Here is a 25001-nt window from a genome sequence, read left to right on the forward strand (position 1 = left end):
TACACGTGGTCTCCATCAACACTCGACGGCGTGTTAACGTACTGCACAGTATTGTGGTGTAGATGTTCATAAGTGTTCCCAGTATTGTCATTAGTATTATAACGGTTAACATTGTTATTAGCGACGGAAGGGTTAAGATTCGTATCAACGTTATTAGGATTAACATCCCTAATGATATAGTCACCATCGTCATCATCACCGGTGTTTTGTTTGCCTTTTGTTCGTTTCTTCCTGCAAAATATAAAACATTAAAGTTACAACGTCATAATCAGCATCATTACCATCATTATCATCAGCATTGTTATCATCACTGTCATTTCCAGAAGCAGTTACATCATCTCCAGTATTAAACTCATTATTATCACCATCATCAGCAGCAGCAGCATCAGTGGCAGTAGCACCAGCAGCACCAGGAGCATTAAAGTCATCACCAACAATAAGCAATTGTATAAGATACCAAACGCAGTCTAAACGTGTATGAAATATATCAACATATTTTAAAATAATATATATATATATATATATATATATATATATATATATATATATATATACATATGCTCTCAAGTTACTTCCCTGGTTATGTCCATGCAGGTTCTCCTGGGCACACACCTCAACTATTTGGATGATGTGACAGTGAGTAAATTGATAGTCGTTAGTGAGAGAAAAGGCGGTTTAGTGGCCTTACACCTCTATACTGAACCGTTAACTATCGCCCTGGATTGGTGCCGATACCGTGGTTCGAACCCCGTAAGCCGATGACCTCAAAGACACGACACAGTCAATAATTCACAGCGGAATATTTCATGTAACGTATTTACTCCACATCTAAACTGGAGGTGTGAGTTACCTTATATAAATGATAATCACAACAACCACTACGGCGACTATCAGAACTGCACCAACGGCACCACCTACAGCAGCCGCAACTACAAGAAAAAAAACAAAATTGATTTCTTAACCGACTCAAGTCTCATATGTTTCATTATTAGAAAAGAATATACGTATCCAAATAAAGGTTGCCACAAAATAATATATTGTATACTCTTCAAAAAAAGTAGGGGAAACTGAAATATTAATGTTCATATCAACTATTAGACCCAACATACGTTTTGATCACAAACATCTTAGTAAAAAACGTTTAGGTCTGTTTATCAACACACCGAAACACATTCCATAGTTTGCACGTGCATCACGCTGTTGCCTCGTACACGTGCGTGGGATGTCATTCTCGATTTTAAGGGGCGGGACGTAGCCCAGTGGTAAAACGATGGCTCGATGCGCGGTCGGTCTGGGATCGATCCCCGTCGGTGGGCCCATTGGGTTATTTCTCGTTGCAGCCAGTGCACCACGACTGGTATATCAAAGGCCTTGGTATGTACTAGCCTGTCTGTGGGATGGTGCATATAAAAGATCCCGTGCTGCTAATCGAAAAGAGCCCATGAAGTTGCGACAGCGGTTTCCCTCTCTCAATATCTGTGTGGTCCTTAACCATATGTCTGACGCAACATAACCGTAAATAAAATGTGTTGAGTGCGTCGTTAAATAAAAACATTTATTTCTTTCTCGATTTTAACAATTTCCAGGAAGGTCGATTAATCACTGTGGAACATTATTTCTGTCAATCTTTTTCATTTTTTATTGTTTGCATTTACGATTTACTGATAACAAAACGTCAACTTTCAAATTGCACTTCTGATCCCAATCGTTTTTCACGATCTTTGGTGGTCATAAAACCTACTGTAATACTGAACTACCGGTTTTAATGTTTGCCCAATTAATTCATTATTATCATATAACCATTCCCCACAGCTAATATACCTTACAATTTTGGCCATTGTAAATTCTTATTAAGGGTTCCCCTACCTTTTTCAAGAGTATATTTAAAAGTACATATTATTTAATAAATAATAATAATAAAGAACATTTTAACAACAAACCAGCTTCGGTGGCGTCGTGGCAGGCCATCGGTCTACAGGCTGGTAGGTACTGGGTTCGGATCCCAGTCGAGGCATGGGATTTTTAATCCAGATACCGACTCCAAACCCTGAGTGAGTGATCCATAACTGGTTCAACAAAGGCCATGGTTTGTGCTATCCTGCTTGTGGGAAGCGCAAATAAAAGATCCTTTGCTGCTAATCGGAAGAGTAGCCCATGTAGTGGCGACAGCGGGTTTCCTCTCAAAATCTGTGTGGTCCTTAACCATATGTCTGACGCCATATAACCGTAAATAAAATGTGTTGAGTGCGTCGTTAATTAAAACATTTCTTTCTTTCTTTTTTAACAACAAAAACAACTATATTATTATTATTGTTGTTGTTGTTGTTGTTGTTGTTGCTGGATTTGGCTTTTTGTGATGATTTACCTTTGAATCTTGTTGGTTATGTAGACTATCGGACTATTTAGTACATGGGAAAGCTTCTGGGTCTGTGTGTATGTTCGTCTTCTCTACAGGAACTGTCGTATCTGATATTTCGGACTTAACCGGCTCTGTTAATGGAGAACTTGTATCTACTTTCTCTGACTTGGTTGATTCTGTTCGTGATAAACTCAGTGTTGTGGATCTCAGTGAGGTGGTTGTATCATAGGGCTGGGTTGAGCTCGACATCGACCTACCGTCTGGCGAATGACAGTGAACAGTCAACGAACCTACAGACGTGATAAATAAAATGATGATACGGCAACAAATAGCAAGACATGATCGTGCCGAATTTACAAAGCCTGTTTTACACGCGTTTAACTACAAACATTTACAATGCTTAAACACCTGTCTATGTCTCACACGCGTGTATCTATTTACATTTACAATGCTTAAACACCTGTCTATGTCTCACACGCGTGTGCCTATATACATTTACAATGCTTAAACACCTGTCTATGTCTCACACGCGTGTACCTATATACATTTACAAAGCTTAAACACCTGCGTATAAGAAACACAGGCTTCGTAAATTCGGTCTTAACCAGTTTAGTAAGCCGTGATGGAACTTTATCAAACAGACACACATATAGTTCATTACAAGATTAAATTCACAATATAAATACAAGCCATATAAATAGTTTGACACCCAGTAGCCGATATATCTTTCGTGCTGGGGTGTCGTTAAACATTAATTCATTCATTCATTCCATATAAATAATAAAATTGTAATGGCCCACTCTATACTGAGTTATGATGAGTTAGATGAGTATCTAAAAGACAATCCAAGAAGACAACCCAATATAGTACAGTTAATATATATATATATTCTTCAAAAAAGACACCCTAGTTTGCACGTGCATCACGCAGTTGCCCCGTACACATGCGTGGGGTGTCACTCTCGATTTTGACAATTTCCAGGAAGGTCCATCAGTCACTGCGGAACGTTATTTCTGTCGTTCTTTTTCATTCTGTCGATCATACAGTTGTTATTGTTTTGTTTTTAGTAAAAAAAAAATTTGAATTTGCGATTTACTGATTAAAAAAAACCCGTCAGCTTTCAAATTTCAAATTACAAAACGAGCTTTCGTTCGTCAGATACCAAAACTGCTCATTCGTTTCATAAAAATAGTATGACAGGCAAGCTAGTTTAGTATTTTATTTATTATAAACCATCTGCGAACAAGCTGAAACGAAGAAGTAAGCAGATACTTAAACGTACTACACGTTATTTTTCTACGAACTGGGTCAGCAAGTGACCTACGTCACACGTCACAATAAGCAACGAGACATCAGCAATGTACTGTTTAGATTGTGGTGCGAAACTAGCATTAATTGTCAGTTAATGATGTGTTTAATTTCACAATAATGACTGTATTGTTGATCGGACCAGCAAAGATTGAGCTGAGTGAATGGGATTGGCTAGATGTGACGTTGACAGTTTGTACACAGGGCCGTAAAACGTGTAGCAGTTTGACAACAAACACTTGACACAACATCTTTTTGGCTTCGTACACAATAGGCACAAATACAACAGCTTGTCTTATAGCAATTTCAGTTCATGACCATATTTCGTAATGGTACACTTTTAAATTACACTACTTTGTGCAAATGCGGTTAGACGTTAATAATCACTGAGCAAAACATTTTCAGCAGCAATTTTGCACTCAATGTTTTCTAGCGGTCATAAAAAGGACGCGTCGTGCACCCAGTTTATTTTATTGCAGGCAGATGCAAACCGACGTCATTCGAATACTGACGTTATTCAAATAAAAAAAAACTACCGCGCCAGTCTGCGCGTGCCAATATTACACTAGTTAATTATGGAGTAATATCTTACACTGTTGTATAATAAAGTTAAAATATCATACATGATTCCCTAGTACTGTATATAAAGGAGATCTTCGATAATCAAGAATGCTGTCAGGCTTGTGTTTGTGAACTGAATATTTGCCAAATAAACTCAAACGTATAGTACACCTATAGTCATTTCTTTTACACTGGTTGCTAAGACAAAAACAAAATAAATAAAAATAACTACAAGAATACAAAAGAAAAACAAACACAAAATAAAACAATGCGAATCATACACGTACATGTATTTATTTATATTTGCACAAGATTTCACAGGTGTGATTTTATTTAGGAAATCTGTAGAACTCTTAATAGTATAAATGTGAACGACAAAACCGTATACAATAACCTAACTTCGTATCTGTGCACAAAACAGAGCCAAACTGACAATGTTTGACAAGATCGTGACTGTACTCATGAATCATTGTCATGAGCTTTGTCTGTAGCCAATGTAAACTGCCACACCTCAGAATGACACACGCTTCAAGCTAAACACGATTAAAAACATTGTTTATTTTTTTCGGGGATGCATATGCACAGTGGTTATAGAAAAATGGATTAAATCTCATTGTCAGTTTTATATTAGCAGTTTTTAAAAAAATCCAACTATATCTTCCTTTATTCCAAAATCGTCCTACTAATGGCTGAGAGAGAGAGAGAGAGAGAGAGAGAGAGAGAGAGAGAGAGAGAGAGAGAGAGAGAGAGAGAGAGAGAGAGAGAGAGCAGATGCGCTGATTTCTAGCAGTTTGCCTGGTGAATGTGTGTGTGTATGTATGTATGTATGTATGTATGTGTGCGTGGGTGCAGATTTGTGTTTGATGATATCCATTGTGTCGCACAATAAATCTACTGATGGCTAGCTCTGCTAAACCACCATGGATGTACATGAAAGGACTGCAACAGTAATTGAAGGGTCATGAAATACGTCAATGAATTAAAACAAAACGTCTTTACCTTGACCATCCGTAATGTTTAACTTGATGCAGTACGTAATAGTCTCGTGCCCAGCTATCGTCGTCAGTTTAATTAACAATCCTGTATTGTGAAGATTCCGCTGATACGTTGGAACAGTTGTATGAGGTTTACAATTATAAATAACTGGCCCTTGTGATGGTATATGTAATGTTGATGTACAGTTTTGGTCTGGAAGTGTAACAGGGTTTATACGAATCTGAAGGAACTGTCTAGTCTTAATTGAACACGTGCATGTGACATATCTGTTGGCAGGTACGAACGCGTCAAGAAATAGTCCTTGAACACCAATGGCAAATTCATTTGTACACATGTGGACCACTAAAATGAATAATAATAATAATAATAATAATAATAATAACAACAACAATGTGTAGGTGTGTATATATGTGCATCTTTGCCTACGTCTGCATGCTTGGGTTTTTTTTTATGTTTTGAATTATATAATGAAATCACTTCAAATTCGTATACATACGTAGCTTATACAAACCATACATAAATAATAATAATAACGATAATGATGATGATGATGATGATGATAATAATAATAATAATAATAATAATAATAATAATAATAATAATAATAATAATAATAATAATAATAATAATAACAAGCATTCTGAAAGTATTGCTAAAGCAATACATGTCCCCTACCGGGATTAAAAGATTTTCGTACATATATCTCCTAAATTCAGAAACCGTAACTCTATGAAAAGTGGGTACATCGCCATGAAAGATAAACTTGATCTGTAACAGCACATGCTAAAACTCCATGCAAACGTTTATCTCAATATCTTCAGGCATTGCAATTTTTTTTTTTTTTTTTTTTTTTTTTTAAATCCGGAAATAAATATTCATATCTCATAAGTGCATAGAGTTGTGAAACATGGATAAACTCAAACTTGATCTGTAACAGAACATAATAAAGCTATTCTAAAACATTCAGCTCTGTAATCTTAAGGCATTGCAATTTCTTTTTCTGGAAAACAAATTCCGTGGCTCCTAAATTCAAGGGCTATAACTCTGATGAAAACTGGTAAATCGCCATGAAAGTCAAATCGATCTGTCACAATACATGCTATAGCTGTACAACGAAATTCGGCTCAATATCTCAAAGCGTTGTCAAAAATATCCCGAAAACTATATGTGGGACAGACAGGCACACTGACAGACAGAAGGACGGAGATGAGGCCTATAGTCTCCTACGGTTGGACCGCTAGTTGTTAACAATAATCCTATGTTTGACGTTAAATATCATTAATGAATCGTTTTCAAGTTCGCTGATAGCAAATATTTGACATATTAATCACTAATACACACACTGTAGGAAACGAAAAACCTCGTCAGCAACTACATAATTAACCAGAACATTATTGAATGGGGGTGCTGTCGGCTGTTTTCCTGTAGTGTGTGTATTAATGGTTAATATGTGAAATATGTGTTAATAGTATTTAGCGTCAAACGTAGGATTATTGTTATATTAGAGCGGGGATATTTGCCTACCCAGTGGTAGGCAGCAATTCCGTGTTTTCGCTATATAGTTATATCTGGCCGCAGAGATCGATCATAACCGTCCAAATGTCCGTCCAGCTCTCGAACAGCAGAGTATTCGGATTACACAGCTTGATGAGATGTTGCCACACTGTACAGATCACAAGTTTGCATGTATTTGTTGTCATTTTATATGACATTCAGTCGCTAGGATATAGAATACATTTTAAATCCCAGGTGTCCTGTTTAATTCTTTATATGACATACCTGGAAAGTTACTATTTTGTGTTGATTCTATTGGACAGGCCTTGTTAGCTGAAATGACAGACGTATCCGTTATATAATGTATGGTTATCTTAAAATGAAATAGGAAATGCATTTGTATATTGTGTATGTATGCATTATTAAATAACATTTATAAGATACACGTGCAAACTATAAAAGTATGGAATTAGAAAAGAGTGTTTTGGGTTGTATTTTTCTTCTTCTTTTTTTTTAGAAGTTCATATATATATATCATATTTGTCATTCCTAATCTTGACTGAGCGTTATATAATTAAGAGATCTGTTTAAGTGGGGTTCGGTCCCAACCACTGTACAATGAGTAGCATATCAAAGGCTGTGGTATATGTTGTCCTGTCCGTGGGAAAGTGAATAGGACAGATCCTTTGCCGCTAATCGAAAAAAATGTAACGGGTTTCCTTTAAATACGGTGTCGCAGTTACCAAATATTTGATATTCAACAGCCGATTGTTAATCAATCAATGTGTTCTAGTGTTGTCGATAACCAAAACTAATTTTAACTTGTTTAACTGTTTTAGCATGCTTTTTAAACAGACACATGCCTTTTGATATAAAGCAGTTGTTCATTTTGCAATAAACAAACGGGTATACGGAAGACCCTTTGTATCTGTCTCCCGGTCTCCGTCTGTCTGTCTCTGTCTGTGTGTGTGTGTGTGTGTGTGTGTGTGTGTGTGTGCGTGTCTCTCTCTCTCTCTCTCTCTCTCTCTCTCTCTCTCCTCTCTCTCTCTCTGAGTGTCTGTCTGTAGTCATTGTCTTCTCTGTGTGTCTCTCTATTTTTGTCTGTAAATATTCTCTGTCTCCGTTTTTCTCTCCGATTGTCTGTGTGTCTTTTCCTCTGAGTGTCTGTCTATCGGGCGCTGTCTCTCTGTCGCTGAGTGTATGTCTTTCGGTCTTAGTCTTCTCCGACTCTCTCTCTCTCTCTCTCTCTCTCTCTCTCTCTCTCTCTCTCCTCTCTCTCTCTCTCTCTCTCCCTCTGTGTGTGTGTGTGTGTGTGTGTGTATGTGTGTGTGTGTGTGTGTGTGTGTCCGTCTTTCTGATTTCTTACGTTTGATATAAATGAATAAATAGATAAGCATACAGACCTTGAGAGAAATGTGTCATTAGAATAACTGTAAGCACAATTATCTGCCAAGTCATAGTCGGCTTCATGATTAACTGTTGTACAGTTTTTCTCTTTAGTCTTGGTACAAATACTGTTATCGTCGATTATATTTCATCATATCATCGGCTATTTAAAAACCACGGTTCTCTCGAATTTGCATGTCTCGGTAATTCTACATTTTGTTCTAGTCAGACACACTGAAAATAGACGAGTGTAAACATGCTAGTATATATGTGTATTGTGTCGTCAGATATCAAAACCTGAACCAGGAAGTGAATATCTAACGTGCACGTACACCTGTATACAGAAATGTAACTCTGTCGAGTAAATTGTCGAGGGTATGTATCGGCCAGTATTGAAAACCGGTTCGGTAGGTTTCTTTATGGTTTTAAATTTACCAAATATGATATGTCGTGTCTGAAATTATGCTATGCATGGAGGAGATATCTGAAGTACGTAGTGGTGAACTCATAATACCGGTGTTTGTTGACACGAGACACAATCGTGTTATTTATTAGCCACGGTATACGTTTTATATTAAGGCAATGTGGAGTAAAATATAAACCTGGTAAAAAGTTAAGCGCTTCCTGCTATTATAGTCATGAGGTTTGAATTCCTGTAAACTGTTCCGAAATGTTTGGTATAGAAATCAGAGCATGAACAATTGTTTGAAAACCTAATTCTTTGTCGATATATAATAATATAAGGAAAATATTTATGGCATTTTTAGGAGTGCTATTCGTTATATTGGTGAATATTTCATTGCGTGTATTGCTCGCACAACTGGTAAGTGACTTTAATTATGAAGCTGGAGGGTACCCTGGAGAGTTGTGGCTGGTAAATTGTGACTGAAAATGTCCGTCTTGGCTCGAATATGTTTTTTTCTGCGATTACTTATTCATAGGACTCTTTACCTTTTTGTGGGCGGAATTTAGCTCAGTCGGTTGAGTGTTATCTTGAGGTGCTTGCGTCGCAGGATCGAACCACCTCGGTGGATTAGCTAAACAAAAATTCTCGTTCCTACCAGTGCACCACAACTGGACAAAGGTCGTGGCATGTGTTTTCCTGTCTGTGGCAAAGTGCATATAAAAGATCCCTTGAAGCATGAAGAAAAAAATTAGCGGGTTTCTTCCGATGACTACGTGACAGAATTACCAAATGTTTGACATCCAATAGCCGTTGATTAATTAATCAATGTGCTCCAGTGGTGTCGTTAAACAAAACAAACTTCTGTAGGCCTACCTTTCCCCCAGATGTATATGACAGAAAGTGGGCGGGGGTAGGGAGAAGGCGAGATCGCCTGCACTGGCAGGTACAAGGGAGCACCGGTGTTGGTAGCGGGCGAGGTGGCGGTGTTTGGTGCTATGAGATTTGCAATATCGTCTTGTAGGAATTTAGGAGCCAATTCGAAAGGTAAGTTGTGAATTCCTTATGGTGATTTAACGGGTAATATGGAGAGGTTCGCCGAAAGAAAAAGTTGAGCTAATTTGTTTTTGTCACCGGCTTCGGTGGTATCGTGGTTAAGCCATCGGACGTAAGGCTGGTAGGTACTGGATTCGCACCCAAAGCGAGTTTTAACGACTCAATGGGTAGGTGTAAGACAACTATACCCTCTTCTCTCTCACTAACCAGTAACAACCAACCACTGTCCAGGAGAGACAGCCCAGATAGTTGAGGTGCGTGCCCAGGGCAGCGTGCTTGAACATTTATTGAATATAAGCATGGAAATAAGTTGAAATAAATAACGACTCAATGGGTAGGTGTAAGACCACTACACCCTCTTCTAACCCAATAACCACTAACACACTGTTCTGGACAGACAGCCCAGATAGTTGAGGTGTGTGTCCAGGACAGCGTGCTTGAACCTTCAAGGGACATTCCTGAGTTTGCTGCATTGTAAGATGTTTCCGACTAATCAACTATTTCTACGATTAAACTTACATATTAAATATATTTTCTTGTTTACAATATCAGTGTCTGTATATTCAATGTGTTTCTGGTCGTTTTAATAGTAATAAGAAGCTCAAACTGGATTTGGTCTTCAAATAATTACGAAAAAAAATATTTTAGGAAATTAAATGAAATTTAACCTAGTACAAATATTAGAACAATCAGACACACGTTTTATATACAGCCTCTAATACTGTATGCAGAAAAATATATTTGATATCTAATTACAATCGTTAAAAAGTCTCTTTTAGTCGATAACATCTTAAAAATTACAGCAAACTCAGGAATGTCCCTTTAATTGGATATAAGCACGGAAATGAGTTGAAATGAAATGAAAATGGTTTTGGCTTCATTTTATCTAATGAGCAGCTCGTTGCTGGAACCCACATCTCTCTTCTCTAGCATTCTATAATAGGCGTCCATTTCAATAACTCAAACACGTTATTTGAGCACCATTTTGTTCAGCATTACCACACGGATCACGTTTTTAGTAATATATTAAACAACTGAATTTCTGAGGATTTGGTGTCCTTTGTAAACTTTATTCTTCGTGTATAAGCATTAATAATTATGCATTTATAAATGAGACACATGTAATGAAATAAAACTAATCTGAATAAAAAGTAATTAAAAGTAAAAACAAACAAAACAAACAAACACACGAACATACATACCCGGCGCGGATCCAGGATTTTGTATAGCGTGAGCCCAAAACTCGTTGTAGGTTTTGAAAATAGAATTTAAAGGTCCTTGACAGGTGGACGGGATGACTACATTTGTTGTGTATTCTGTAATATATATTATTTCACCAAAAATAGGGGGGGGGGGGCGGGCCCCTTGGATGCGCTCCTGTATACACGCACATATATCACAAAGAAAGACGCGTGCACGCACATACACTACCACAAGACCTGGTAACAACTACAAAAGACGAACAACAACAACAAACCTCCAAAACATCAACAGTAACAACAAAGAAACACGAATTTAAAGTGGTGAACTGAATTTACCAACCCCCCCCCCACACACACACACACGCACAGAGAGAGACAGATACACAGAAACACACACACACACACACACACACACACACACACACACACACAGATAAACACACACACATACACACACGTTTTACCATTTTAAGGTTACTTAAAATATTAACCTGGTCAGGTACAATTATAAAAATCGAAATATGTACAAATGGGTTAGTAATATTATTTTTATTATTAGTATTATTATCATTATCATTATCATGTCATTAAATATAAGTCAATTAAAAACATAAAACAATTTTAGGACAAACAATGAAAGAAACAACGGACCATTACGTTTGTTATTAAGCAAAATATGTTTTAGATAAACCAGTTTATGTGAATACGAGTTCCATACAGTTAAAGTTTGTTTTGTTTAACGACACCACTAGAGCACATTGGTTTATTAATCATCGGCTATTGGATGTCAAACATTTTGTCATTTTGACATATAGTTTTAGAGAGGAAACCCGCTACAATTTTCCGTTTGTAGCAAGGGATCTTTTATATGCACCATCTCAAAGACAGGATAGCGCATACTACGACCATTGATATACCAGTCGTGGTGCACTGGTTGGAATGAGAAATAGCCAAATGGGTCCACCGACGAGTATCGATCCTATACCGACCGCAGATCAAGCGAGCGATTTACCACTGGGCTACATCCCGCCTCAGTTCCAAACAGAAACATGTACACGGATCTCACCGATCATCAGGAAGGCTACACATAGAACTTGTAAAGCTAGCCTTAATATTATACTAGTTACAAGAAGATAAGGGCCACATGGACACTGCATCTGAGGTGGGGATGATCTGTGTCAGAACGATACTTGTCTCATTGGATATGCTATCGTTCAGCCACAGCAGTGCTCAGCCACAGTCCAGAATGCTCAGTTTATGTCTTGATGGCATGGATATCCAAAGCCAGATTGCAAAGGAATTTATACCCTTCGAAACTAATCAAACATGAAACGTGTTAACATAAATATGGAATTCCACGTACATCATGCCGTTTTCAGGCAGGTTATGACCTGAATAGTCAGCAGAAAATGTTTCGAAACGTCAAACAGTCCTGGATGTTTTACGCATTTGCCACACGCTTTCTTCCGACAAAATAAACATAAAAAAACAAAACAAGCTGTGAGTAAAAGGCTCGTGTAAATGCAATCTGAAATGCTTTTCCACGTCTGCAACCTAACTGTCCTTACCTATCACCGCCCCTGAATTTGTTTTATTATTTATTTATTTTTTAAATAAGGACAAATTTGATATTGTCTCTTAACTTGTTGTGACTAGAATAATATTGACCTTGGAATGATGGAGGTTGGACGATGAGATTGTTAGAAGATCACAGAACAGTTATATAATTGCATCAAACCTGTGACAAACAAAAGGGTGGGGAGAAGGTGGTGTGATACATATGTGAAATATAATGGCACAAAAGGCCCATTATGAACACGAAATAATGGAAACGGTGAGTCAGACACAGTGCTTAGAAAATGTCTGTTTAAGTGTACTGACATAGGCTAATAGTACCCACTGTGTCCCTACCCATTTCCCTATCCAACGATCTACACAGAACTATTTAACACACTTTAGAATACAGAACACGATCCTCCTCTGTTGCAACCGAGTCTGTATTTTCATCCCCTCCTGTGGCACCCTTTGGTTCGTCTTGGTTTTCGTCAAACTCCACCTCAGTATAAATGAGTCCAGGTGAACCTTTAGGGATGTTCGGCTTATTCCCAGACTTCTTCGGTTTCCGAACTTCAGTGTAGACATCACCAGTTACCTCAGACTCGGGACCTTGACCTTTAGATTCAGAACCCATCCCGCCTGACTTCTTCTTTTTGTTTACCACGGCGTACAGTTCACTAGACAGTTTAGCTTTCAAAGGTTGTTTCCCCTTTTTAGTTTTGTCAACCACAGCATAGAGCTCATTGACGTGCATAACTGGCATGGCGGCTTCATTCGTGGATTTGGCCGGTTTCTTGTTTTTGTTAACCTCAGCGTACATGTCTGACACGTCATCGTGGTCAGGTTGTGGATGGAAGTCACCATGGTTACTTGTGCTAGGTGGCTTTGGCTTTAGGGCGACCTGCGGTTTGTAGGTAACACCGCCAGCTTCATCATCAATAGACGCATAGTCGTCTGATGGTGAGCGAATCGTCTGGCTGCCAGTCTGGGTTTGGTCTGCTGAAACTCCTGGATGTTTCCCAGATGACTTGGTGTTCTTGTATTTGTACGGATCCGAGTCCATGTTACAGTAACCTCCATCGTTGTCTGAATTAGGATCGTGTTTGCTGCGTCTCTTCCTTAATCACAGACAACATATTTGTCAATGTTCTAAAGGTTTATTAATACAGTAAGTTTCATTTTGTGTAAAACAATGTATAATTAACCTTTACCATTTTAACTGCTAACAACATATTCGCTGCTGTAAAATGAGAGAGAGAGAGAGAGAGAGAGAGAGAGAGAGAGAGAGAGAGAGAGAGAGAGAGAGAGAGAGAGAGAGGGAGTACGAATGAACGTATGTTATGCAAAGTGGGTGCAGCAGCATATTTTAATATTCTATAGCATAGAAACATTTTTGGCAACAAAAAACACAAAAAAAAACACGTTATAATATATATATATTTTTACCTTTTAACAAACACGACAATGATCAAGACTACCACGACAATGAGCACCACAGCGCCGACTCCTCCCGCTACAGCTGCAACTAAATACGAAACACACATGATAATATTTATACATTGATAATTGCAGTCGTTTCAATCATAACGCGTGGCAACCACCATTCTGGATGGGGTTTTTTGTTTGTTTTTTTGTTTATAGTTTTTTTTGTCAATAATTCCAATTTGGGTTGACCAAAAACACAAAGGAAAACTGATATGGAAATAACAAAAATGTTCGATCTCTATTAGCTATTTATAAAAACAGTGGTCAAGATATATATCAAAACTTGCCGGGAACAATAGTACATCAATGCTAAACTGTTCACAACTATTGAGCAAATATGGAACAAACGCGTATCCGACGTTTGAAAATACATCAAACATGCCGTAACAAGTTAACAAAGCCACTTGGCATCCTTGATCTCGTCACGAGCCGACAGTGTCACAAACCGACTCATTCAGTTAAAGGATTAATTTCAAATAATCAAGACTTTCGTTTTTATGGTATTTTGGAAAGGTCCAGGGCAGAAGTAAGTACCAATTACAAATGGCTTTAACTAGGGAACGATTACATTGATCCAGACATGTTCATTAATATATTTGATAATGTTTTAAAAAAAAAAAAAAAAATATTATCATGTATGTATACATGCACAATTTATGTGTTGTTTTTAATAATAATTGCAATGCATTAACTATCTAAATGCTATTCAGCCTTCAATTATAATTATTGATCAGTATTTTTTCTTACGTCATTAGGACAATGACGAAAACTCAATACAAATGCGCTACAGCGATAAATTCGATATAACGACAACGTAACCCAGATATGTATGTACATGTTTGTGTGGGTGTTTGAAATTAGGTTACTCAACTGTTGTTAGTTTTGTTTTTACTTTTATCGTCTTGTTTTTGTTTTTGAGGGGTGTGGGAGTGGGACATATACCAAATAGCTTAATAAAAAACATAATCGATGAGTTTAGTATGAAAACACAAAGTAAAACGCCATAACTCTAAAATTCGCTATGGGTGAGTAGTGCTGGGTTTTTTCATGGACACGTGTAATACGTTTGTTCTTTATTTAACCTCGCGCTATGTTTTTCACTTTGCTATTCTTATTTTTATTTTATTTTTATTTTATGCTGTTGTTGATGGATTTGTTTTCGGGGTATCTTATTGTTTCTTGTACTTTCATTTTGTTTGTTTGTTTGTTTTTTGTTACATTTGTTTCGCTTCATTTTGTTTATTTATTTATTTATTTATTTATTATGTTTTTAAACATTTTTTTCTGTCCCTCGTTTACATAACACACAACGTATGCTGAGAACAAAAAATCAGCCGTGGACAACACCAGTATATGACAATTATTAGAATTCAAGTAAATTTTCATACAAATAATTATATATATAAACTATATCGTTTCGCTTTATTTTCTTTATGTCTGTAATTTTGTCTACGTGTTATTGTTTCCATAGCCTTTAACGTTGTTTTTTTTATCTGCTTTCTTTGTTTATTTTCTATTTCTCGTTGTTTCGAAAATATGAGAAACCAGTACCTGGAAAAGCTCCTTGACTTAATGGTAAATTCGTTTTCGGCGTGAGAATTGTCAAAACCTTTGTCGTTGATTCTGATGATTGTGTCAGTATCAAACTCGATGCTTTTGTCGATTGTGTCGACATCGAACTCGATGCTTTTGCCGATTGTGTCGACATCGAACTCGATGCTTTTGTCGATTGTGTCGACATCGAACTCGATGCTTTTGTTGATTGCGTCGGGACTGTGGTTGTGTCTCCTGACGAATAACACTGAAGACTCAAACTACCTATAGACATGAGATAAACACGAATCAAAAGCACATCTGCTCATTACGATGAAATTAAAACTGGTTTGGAAATGTTAAATTCATTGTTATTTAATGTTGTTGTTTAAAATATATTGAACTGTAATTGTACCAGATTTTATTACTGGGTCATTTATACTTACTTGATGCACATAATAAGTAAGTTTCTTAATCTGATATTTACTTATTATCTCCAGACTAACTGTTAATGGAGGTTAAGTTCTAAAACCATGTTCTTATGACAACACTAATTAGAAATATATTTTACTAGAAAGATGCGCCAGTAGCAGCTGAATATATACTTAGCCAAACAAGTTTAGCAATTTAGTAAATGTGCTTAAATGAAAGAAAACTCGTTATTTACAAAATAAAATCAGACACTCGATTTAATTGAGGCATTATTTGTCAATATAAATAACAGGAGATTTTCAATACAAAATGAAATGTGTGACTGTCACGTGATGCTTGGGGATCAATACACGAAAATCTGAAAATTGTCAGTAACGTGTCCGAACACATTGGGTTTTGACAGTGGTACAACGTCCCTCATACACTGAATGTGACCGATGTGGTGGTGGTAGCGTCATGATGTGGGAAGGAATTCATGACATCGAACAAAACAACCTCATTTTCATCATTCATGGGAATCCCAATGCTCATCATTACAGTGACGAAATCGTCACACCTGTTGTCGCTTCGTTCATGCAGCACCATCCAGGCGTTTTGTTTCAACAGTACAATGCATGTCAGCATTCAGCCAGACTAACTACTGGACTTCTTCAGAGGATCAATGTTCAGGCACTAAACTGACTTGCAAGATCGCCTGACTTGTTTCCTATTGTGTAGGTGTGGGATTTGTTAGGTCGTAGGGTGCGAGAGAACCACGCGCATATTTACAACGTCCAGAACCTTAAACATGCTTTAACTCGTGAATTGATCTCTGTCGCTATTCCAGAGATACGCCGTCTCACCAGAAGCATGACCCGACGTTGTACCATTGTCAGAATCCAATCCCCACGGTGTTCAGACACCGTACTGATAATTTTTAGATTTTTGTGTATGGACCCCAAGCACCATTCAACAACGTGGCAGTCACACAGTTTATTTTGTATTAAAAATCTCTTGTTACTTATACTGACAAATGATGCTTAATTAAATCCAGTGACTGATTTTATTTTGTAAGTTACGAATTTTCTTTTATTTAAACACATTTACCAAATTGCTAAACTGTTTTGGCTAAGTATATGGACTATATTACGACAGATTTGTCTAGTTAGACCACGGCTATTGCGGCCGTTGATTGACAGGTGTGATAATCGAGGGCGTAGCCCGAACTCTATTACACCCGCCATTCAAAGGCCGCAATAACTATTCGTCCAGGAACATTAGGGTTTAACTCGGAAATAAATAGTACATATCTGATTTGGGGGTTTTCAGAACAGATGCGGAACATCATTAATAATAACATATCAAAAGTCCGGAAGTTTCCGAGGTGTGCTAACGTCACAACAGACGTAAAGATATAATTATTGTCATGTAATCAGTTTACGCATGTAACCCATTTTCATTATCAGCCTTAACGATTTCAACCTAGTATCTGTGGTCGGATTTTTAAAATAAAGAATAAGAGAAGCTTGAGACAGTAAAATGATTACATGATTCATATAAATGAGAACAAGGAAATTAAGAATTAAGAATTTTTATTTTTATTTTATTTTAAAGGCATATTGTCACAGACCACTGACATATTTAATGGTCTAACAAAGTATTACCTGAACAAAAATAATTTGATTCGTCCCCAAATATACTTTATTCAGCCATCTTCATAACCACCATACTCCATTTATTAATGACATTTTGTAAAAATAATTGAATTATGGCAATGGTCCATCGTGGTTCAGTTAAGGTGATGTGATAGCTAGATTTGGTTTCCAACAATTAATGTAATTTTTATTTATTGTCTATTTTTAGAGAAATAAGGTACCTAAATCCGTGACGGTATGCCTTTAATGAGACTCGACTTTTAGAACGTTTTCATCGACGTCTACTCGAATGACTTAAATACTAAAGCGTTAATTGCTTTTTGATCCGTGTATACTGTGGCATTGTCAAATTCATATTATTTTAAATCCTCTACTTTATATCAAGTATCTGTACCTGTACCAGCTGTAATGTAGAAATTGATGCATTAAGATACATGTATATCCACACTGCGTGTCGCACTAGTTTGCAAAGGAATTAAGTATCCTTTATAAATTTTTCGCATATATCTGTTACATTTCCACCATTCCTTCAATTATACACCAATGTCCATTGTTGTTCAATTAGATATATGTTTAATTGTGATTCACACATTGTCTCTGGAAGTGAAACCAGACTAATTCCAATCTGAAGTGTTGTTGTTGCCTGAAGTGAACAGTTACAAGTGATGTCTGTGTTGCCAGGTACGAATCCGTCAAGAAACACTCCTTGTACACCGCTGATTGATTAATCTGTACACATGTGTTTTTGTATATATGTAACTTTTAAAACTAATCAATTAATACGACCGTACTTATTCTCCCATGTATTCGTGTCCTTATGCATCTTCATTAACTGAATATATGAAACATGCTACATCGTCCGAAATAATTGCTTGGTGTACTTAAAAAAACCGAAATCAGCTGTGTCACATCGCAAACTGTTATACAACTATCGTGCTGTGAGAATTAAATAAGCATGGTCTTGATAACATAACAGTCTTAACTCGTGAATATTCGGAATACCCTGGAGTTCCGATTGAGTTCCGAATTCCCCACTCGGAACATCTCGGCTGACATAAATTATGTATTTTATCTGCACACTATATTCGATACCATTCGTATTTAAAAAAGATAAGAAAACTGTTTATTGTTTTGTTTTTGAATGTAAAACTAAATAGTTGCCTGTTTACCATAAATGCGAAAGTCAGTTTACGTTTGATTTTTGTGAATTACTGATTGCATCATCATGTGATAAAACGAAAAAATGTTAAACGGATTAATCTAAGATAAATATATTAGTTAACATTTATTATTTAGGTGTAAGTAATACACACACACACACACACACACACACACACACACACACACATACATGCATATATGTATATGCCTTATATGTTATGACATACGTTACTTAAACATAATTTTGTATGACAAAACAACATTACGATATGTCAACCAACCCGTGGAAAGGCGGGATAAGCCCGTTCACATGTTTTTGTTGTTGTTGATTTGTTATCAGAATAAGTCTGGAAATAGCAGATCCATTCTATATAAATAAAAGTAAAAATATGGCTTGTCTCCCATCATAGATATTGTGACCCCCCTCCCCCCCCCCCCCCCCCCCACACACACACACACTCCCGTCTTCATATCATTCATACGGACTAAATAAGCGTCTAATTATGGACGTTGTCTGGTACAAATTGTCGTTTGCCAAGCTTTAATAATCACAAACGTAATTAATATTAAGAATAAGTATGTTTGTGTTGAAGCAGTGCGATGCAGTACGTTTTAAAATGCATATTTAAAGTAAGTTTTTTAACCATACCATGCACGTGCTTATATTTGAACTATTGCTAGAACGCCTGCGCGTTTTCGCGAAAAAAGAGTTTTCCATGTCTGTTAATAGACTCGAGGAAGCTCTATGACCAACGCATCCTTTAAAACGAATATTTAGGGCTACCATTCTACACTGAACAGTGGACGAATAATCTAGCTCCATTGTGTTTATTCAATATAAGTTGTACCCCTGAAACTGCACGCAGTCATTATTTATGGGTCTAATAACAGTAGAGTAATAAGTTTAGTTCGAGTATGTTGTATGATGGTTGATACTCAAGCTCAAGATGCTAAATTACATTACTACGTTAAACATCTGATGGCTGCTAATTAAACTGCGCACAGTCTACACTGTCGCATCATTAAACTTTTTTTTTTCAATCACCTAATGCATATCAAATGTCTGTACCTGTACCAGCTTTAATGTAGAAGTTGATGCAGTAAGTGATATCCACGCTGTTTGTCGCACTAGTTTGCAAAGTAATCGAGTACCCTTTCTCATCAATATTTCTCCCTAACGTTGTTATATTCCCACTATTTCTGCAATTATATGTCAATGTCCATTGTTGTTGAATTAGCTGTATAGTTAATTGTGATTCACACATTTTCTCAGGAATTGAAACCGGACTAATACCAATCTGAAGTGTTGTTGTTGCCTGAAGTGAGCAGTTACAGATGATGTTTGTGTTGCCAGGTACGAATCCGTCAAGAAACACTCCTTGTGCACCGCTGATTGATTCATCTGTACACATGTGTACCACTAAAATAACAACAACAACAACAACAGCAATAATAATAATAATAATAATAATAATAATAATAGCTGCACTAACAGTAGTAGTAGTAGTAGTAGTGGTGCAGGAGGTGGTTGTGGTAGTAGTAGAAGTAGTAGTCTTAGTGGTGGTAGTAATGATGGAATTGGTAGTTGTAGTAGTAGTAGTGGTGGTGGTGGTGGTGGTGGTAGTAGTAGTAGTGATGGTGGCGGTGGTGATAGTAGTGGTGGTGGTGGTGGTGGTAGCAGTAGTAGTGGTGCAGGAGGTGGTTGTGGTAGTAGTAGAAGTAGTAGTAGTGGTGGTGGTGGTGGTATTAATGGTAGTAGTAGGGGTGGTGGTGGTGGTGGTATTAGTGATGGTGGTGGTATTAATGGTTGTAGTAGTAGTAGTAGTGGTGGTGGTTGTGGTGGTGGTGGTGGTAGTAGTAGGTTTTGTTTTTTGTTTTGTTTTATTATTATTTGGGGTTTTTTAGTAAGTAATAGCAGTGTTTTAGTGGTGGTAGTAGTAATCATAGTAGTGGTGGTAGTAGTAGCAGTAGTAGTAGTCATCGTAGTCGTAGTGGTGATGGTGGTAATAATAGTTGTAATAACAGTGGTGATTGTTGCCATGGTGGAGGTAGTAGTAGTAATAGTAGTAGTAGTAGTAGTAGTAGTAATAGCAATTCTTTAATGGTTACATTTAATTAATTAACTTTCTGAATAGCGGGTAAGCTAATTAAAATCAATAGACTGAACTAAAAATATTAATTGATTAAAAGTTGTGTTTAAATTACCAGGTAGCGGCGGGCTTCAATTTAGAAGTGTATTGTCGACATTTTGGGGTGTTATTAAACTTTCTTTCATACAGACCAGTAAAGGGGTTAAACACTTTCTGTTTATCCCTAGGTCAGTTTTTAGGACAACACATTAATTCAGAACATCACTAGACGAAAGTATTAAAATGATGTGATTTTGTTGATGGCAGTTTGCCCACGCTTACGAAATTTCTTAAATTGTTTAGTAGAGCGGCATGATGGCATCCATTTTTTTTATAGGTTAGGCATTAAAAACAACAAAACGTGTGAGAACAATGAGCGTTTGCTAAGGGAATGACTCAGATACTGTTTAGATCTGGTGGAGGTAGAAGCCAGATACCACAATAGTTGCTATAAAGCGTTGAACAGATGCATTTTCGGATTAACTACAACACACCGTCCTATAGGACATGCATAACTGGTTCCAAACCCCATGCCATTGGCGACCGAGTGAAGCTGATGCAGCTGACTCCGGCTGGAGTGTACATTTCTTTGATATAAATATCGCCTGATGCGTGATGGGGACTTGTAATAACTCTTGCAAGTTAGCAATGGAGTGTTATGGAATCATCGCTCCATTACTGAAACATAATGGAGCGTTGATACAATACAGAAGTTTGTTTTGTTTAACGACACCACTAGAGCACATTGATTTATTAATCATTGGCTATTGGATGTCAAACATATGGTCATTTTGACACAGTCATAGAGAGGAAACCCGCTACATTTTACCATTAGTAGAAAGGGATCTTTTATATGCACGATCCCACAGACAGAATAGCACATACCACGGCCTTTGATATACCAGTCGTGGTGCACTGGTTGTGACCAGAAATAGCCCAATGGGCCCGCCGGCGGGGATCGATCCCAGACCGACCGCGCATCAAGCCCCTGAGGCAATATAGTGACGTCACAGGTGTATTTTAATCGAGATTAAGAACCATCTAAACTGTAATTCAATCATGAAGCAGTACACAAACTGCACGCCCAAACTCAGTAATTTCACCATTGTTGTTTGGTATTGATATAGAGTTACACTATATGCTTGGAGCATAGTGGCTTATTGAATTTCCCTCATTTTGTTTGCCCATCACCTACAATAAGTACAGCATTTCAATCAGTCCATTTATCAGCGAATGGCAAGGGTTTAGATTTTTAACCTTACTTACAATAAGGGCACAGCCACTTTACCCTATCACTGCCTTGTCAAAACTAAAGTTCAACCCAAATTCACAATCCCACCTATTTATGAAACTTGTGCAGTCACAATTACTGGCAAGATAAAACGTGGTTTTCCCCTTCGTTTTCTTATTTCGTTTTTACGTTTCGTTGGTATATATATATATATATATATATATATATATATATATATATATATATATATACATATACATATAGATATATGTGTGTGTGTGTGTGTGTGTGTGTGTGTGTGTGTATGTATTTTGTTTTTGCAAATTAGATGTAAATTAATGGAGGTCACGGCACTCCGTGTATTGACATTTAAACAAACGTACTACGGTGACACTCCATAATTGACATTCATAGTCATCAAACAAAAATAGTTCAATAGCAACTTTACACTGAACGCTGTCCAGTGTTCAGAAAACAAAAACCTTTAAGCACTAGTTTATTTTTATATAAGGATATCCGAAATGAGTTTGACGTCATTTGACCTAACGACAAAAACACGAATACGATATTTACGGAAACACTATTCTACATTTTTCAGCTACAATACGTGAAACAAAATAGATTGCAATCAATTAACGTAAAAAATCTACAATGTGGACGTAAAACAAATCCATTCTAGTAAATAAAAGGTATCGTACCGCGCATGTACGGCTCGTTATATTTCATTTTTAAGGCTACTACATGAAAAAAAAGAGTTTCTTAACTATGCACAGTTGACGAACACTTTATTTAATGTTTTTTAAAGGAGAAATTCAATTTGTCAAGCGTTCTGGTCCGGTCCGCGTTTTACCAACACCCATCGCCAACACTTGATAGGCATTACGTTCATACCAGTGAATAGTTTGTAAAATATAATTTTATTTATAAATTGATTCTTAATTAACACAATTTATACACTAAAACTTATTTACAAATGTTATCAATGGATTATGAATACTATTCACTACAGTAGAAACACAAAACTGTAGCATACCTTTTGCAGATCGAATGTAATAATTGAAAACAAATTCTAACAACAGAGGTGTTAAAAATCATAAAAAAATAATGTTTTGGCCTTGTTGGTTTTGCACGTGTGAGGTCATGTGACACGCACCGAATGTTAACTCATCTTTCTCCATTTTAAGTCATGTGGACCCGATATCGGTAATTTTAAGGAATAGACAAAAAACGACTTAGTAAAATTAATGGTTTTAGGGGTTTGTAAAGTTTTGTATTTAGATACTTACTTGTTTGAACTTTAATGTCAATGAAAATGTTCTAGAACTGTGATGAAAAACCTCACAAATGAATGACAAGCAGACGACAAGAAATCTGATGTTAAATGCGCGAACTGTCCACGAGAAAACAAAGTGAACGGAGTTAGAAGCATAACGCAGTTAGGGACGTTGACGATATATATATATATATATATATATATATATATATATATATATATATATATATATAATTGTGTAGTGTTCGTGCGAACTCGCATATTTGGTTTTAATATGCAAATTGATTCGACCAAAACAACAGTCAGTGTATTTGGAACTACTTCGACAGCCTTTTCGAAACTCAGAAAATACGTATATTACTCCGAAACAAACTAATTGCAGTTAAACGCATCGCATATGATTGATTTTAGAGATATTTTCCTGGTGAATGTAACAAATATAAATGAAAACGAAACCCCACAAAACCCCCAAAACAACAACAACAACTACTACTACTATAAACAAAACAACAACTACTACTACTACTACAATCAAAACAACAACAACAACTACTACTACTACAAACAAAACAACAACTACTACTACTACTACAAACAAAACAACAACAACAACTACTACTACTACAAACAAAACAACAACAGTAAATAGCTAAAAACCAGAAAGTTACATTCAGTAATCGTAGTGGAGAATAATAATATTCAGGTGTATTAGCTTTGCATATTAAAATTAGAACGATCGTTTCTTTTAGGTTTTATCGTTTTTTAACATTTATCAACATTTAATGTGAAATCACTTCACACTAGTATACATATTTAACTTCACACATATATATATATATATATCTAAAGCCGTACATAAATCCTAAACCCCCCCCCCCACCCCCCAAAAAACAAAAAAACCCACCCCAAACAAAACAACACAAAACAAACAAACTAAACTAAACAAACAAAAACAAAACAAAAAAGAAACAAAGAAAGAACCCGTCATGATTTGGGTTAACCACATGATCTCATATTGCATTCTAAGACTATAATTTTATAACACTGATATGAATATAATTGTGAAATCGATAGAAGAAGCCGTCTTTTCCATCCAAATTGCAGAAATATTTGTACAGCACTCAGACGTGTATTTTTCAATATTCTCCAAACACAGAACATTTTCCTGTATCGCCTCAACAGCATCAGTCGATAGAATATATTATAAAGTATTGTGTAAGATCTCGGTTGTTCTATTTTAAAATTTGTCTAACATACCTGATAAATTAGTGTGTTGTGTTGATTCCATTAGGCAGGCCTCGTTAGCTGAAATAACACAAACATAATATAATACAATACTGTTTGTTTATCTTAAAGCATAGACATTTATCGGCTTATTGTTATAACACATATTTTACATGTACGTGTTTCAAATTGCGTCTATAAGATAAATGTGTTAACTGTAAAATTATGGATTAAAACTAAAATGTGGTTGTTTTTGGTGGTATTGTGTTTCTCTTTTAAACCTCGTATTGTGTATGATATACACCAGGGGTGGATTGATAAGTATCGATGGACCAGTTTATTTATCCGACCATCAGTCTGTTTTTGTACCAGTCGTAGAAAGCACATAGGAACATACAATATAATTTAAAGATCGAACAATATAGGCCATCTCAGTATTATGAAGTTAACTTAGTGCATCCTCTTTTCACAGCTGTCAACAGAGAGGTCAAGAGAACGAGTCGAAGCCAAGAGACCAGTGTTTTCAAACCTCGGATATTTTCAGAGCTTACCAGTAAAGGTACAGTGTATTATAATA

At 36.5% G+C, this 25001-nt stretch overlaps 1 protein-coding gene across 1 annotated transcript; it reads right to left on the minus strand.

Moving 5' to 3' along the window:
- Positions 1 to 11678: 11678 nt before the first annotated feature.
- On the minus strand, positions 11679 to 24505 carry LOC121392173 (the record flags this gene model as incomplete). Its single annotated transcript, XM_041523518.1, has 5 exons — positions 11679 to 13440; positions 13769 to 13847; positions 15359 to 15625; positions 19637 to 19987; positions 24458 to 24505. Coding segments are annotated over 5 exons (1475 nt in total), but the record flags the coding sequence as incomplete, so codon positions are not given.
- Between the last annotated feature and the right edge of the window lie 496 nt (positions 24506 to 25001).

This window comes from Gigantopelta aegis, unplaced genomic scaffold, assembly GCF_016097555.1.
Source record: "Gigantopelta aegis isolate Gae_Host unplaced genomic scaffold, Gae_host_genome ctg3454_pilon_pilon:::fragment_2, whole genome shotgun sequence".
NCBI classification, from domain to species: Eukaryota; Metazoa; Mollusca; class Gastropoda; order Neomphalida; family Peltospiridae; genus Gigantopelta; species Gigantopelta aegis.